Genomic DNA, 2,102 nt, shown 5'->3' with positions numbered 1-2,102 from the left:
AAGAATGCGGGAGTTTGGCTAGAATGAATTTATAGATTCTAAGTAATTTATTTACTGGGGAAAAAAAAGGCCCCTAACATATCAAATGTAAGTATAGCCATGCAATGTGAAATAGATACTGATAGTATCAATAGGTGAATTAACAATTTTGGACAGAAATTCCTTTGCCTTTCAAAAGAATACACTGGAGCTCTTTGGGAAGTTAGAAGTTGTTATGTAGTTAAACAATGGGATTTTAACCCCTTTGTCATTGCGCTAGAAAAGGAATTAATTTTTGTAGCACAGTTATACTGCTTGTGTTTGTATCTGTTAATCTCCAAATGAGAGTCAGAAACCAGCTCCATGTCATGTATACAAATCATTAAACATAACTTTCAGCTGCATATGAGATACTTGTAGAAGGTGAAAAAAAATCCGGGGTAATATTTCATTTAAAGGCAGTGCTTTTTTGGTCCCATAAGAATTGGTTTCTCTTGGTTTCATCTATTGTCATCTCTTGCATTTTTATTTTGTCTTCCTTTACAATTGTAAAAAACACTGGAAATGGCAGAACTTTAAAAAATGATAGTGCCTACATCATACCTGGAAGTTTGCATTGGCTTGCAGTATCCAGAATCTGCGCCTGAGGATTTCTGTATGCTTTGGCTTCACATTTTCCTACACGCTGTGGTAAAAAACACAAACCAGTTCCTTATTATTTAGAAATAATGAACAAGCTCATATCCTAATACCTTCATCCTAACAGAGTAAGTCAAGCATGCAAGTAATTCCTCCTTCCTTCTTTCAATATCCTGGGAGTAAGAAGCCTGACAGGCACTCTGCAGAGCCAATAAATAATCAGGGTTCAAAAGGATCACTCAAAGAAAATAAAACCATAAACGAGAAGCTAAATGACCTATTTGTGTTTGTTACAGAAGGAAATGGGGAGGTTTACAAGCTGGAATCCTGTTTTATGGAGGAGTCACTGGAATTTCTGTCTCAAATGCTAAAGACCAAAAAGATTATGCAATTAAAAAATCATACATTTCCAAGTTACTTGTATTTACTCAGGTGTTCTAAAGGAACTGTGGTAGATGACTTGCTTAGAATTGCCTTGCTATCTTAAGGCTGGAAAAAAGCAGATGTTGATCCTGCTCTGTTTTAAAAAGGTTATAGGCCCATAAAACTGCTGTCTGTATTACTCGAGTGATTAGAAGTGGTAATAAGGAAAGAACTAGGGGGCATGAATACATCAAGGAGAGACTGGGGGTTTTATTGTAAAGGGAAGTCATATTTTTCCGATTTATCAGAGTCCTCCAAGAGCATCAACAAAAGTGGGTAAAGAGAGCTGTTGATAAAGTATATGTAGATTTTCAAAAAGGTTTCAGTGAAGTCCATTATCAAAGACTCTAAAGAAAACTAATCAACTGCAGAATAAGAAGAAAGACTGTTACAATTCAAGATCAAGATCTTGGGGCTATGACAGATATTTTAAAACGTTACCCATGAAAAAACTTACTTCAGTAGTGGTTTAGAAAAAATAATTTAAAAAAAAAGACTTATTATCCAGGTTAGAGAGGATGACATTTGCCCCAAACTAGGTAGCTCTGTGGTTCACATGCACATTCAATGCAGGGTATAATTCTGGTCTTCCCATTTCAAAATCAATAATACAGAGCTGAATAAAAGTATGAAACAACATTCATGGAGCTGGGCATTCCAAAATATGGAATATTCTTGGAGTATCATATTCTAGTAGTTTCTGCTGATGATCTATTAGGAAGGCTGCTTAATAGTGCAGGGGAGACGTGATAAAGATCCAGTCCCACAAAGCCTGCATGATCAAAGCAGTGTGTGAATGGGCTTCAGGTTTAAGGGCAAGCGTGGGTAAGAGATTTGCTTCAGCTAGTCTGCCTCTCATTCTCATATTATTTATCACAGTCTTATCATGCTTTCCTTTTTTGATCAATGCTTCTGAAACATTTTTGAGACATCCAAAGAGTTATTTCTGAACAGGAGAGGCTCTTGAATGTCACACTCGACAGGGCACTTCCACAACAGCTGAAGCAGATGCGAGTCAGAGCTCCTGTGGTTCCTCCCCTCCTATTGCCACTGCTGTTCAT

The 2,102-nt window shown here is 37.0% G+C and overlaps 1 protein-coding gene across 1 annotated transcript in view; it reads right to left on the bottom strand.

The window, feature by feature from the left end:
- Nucleotides 1-2,102, bottom strand: part of KNG1 (kininogen 1) — a 16,533-nt gene that overhangs the window by 5,160 nt on the left and 9,271 nt on the right. Inside the window, exon 6 of the mRNA XM_008938258.1 lies at nucleotides 583-664. Coding sequence (XP_008936506.1) covers nucleotides 583-664 — 82 coding nt within the window. The remainder of the gene's footprint in view (nucleotides 1-582; nucleotides 665-2,102) is intronic.

Source organism: Merops nubicus, unplaced genomic scaffold (assembly GCF_000691845.1).
Source record: "Merops nubicus isolate BGI_N331 unplaced genomic scaffold, ASM69184v1 scaffold6444, whole genome shotgun sequence".
Classification (NCBI taxonomy): domain Eukaryota; kingdom Metazoa; phylum Chordata; class Aves; order Coraciiformes; family Meropidae; genus Merops; species Merops nubicus.
Note: the sequence above shows the minus strand (reverse complement) of the source record. Positions and strands in the feature narration are given on the sequence as shown.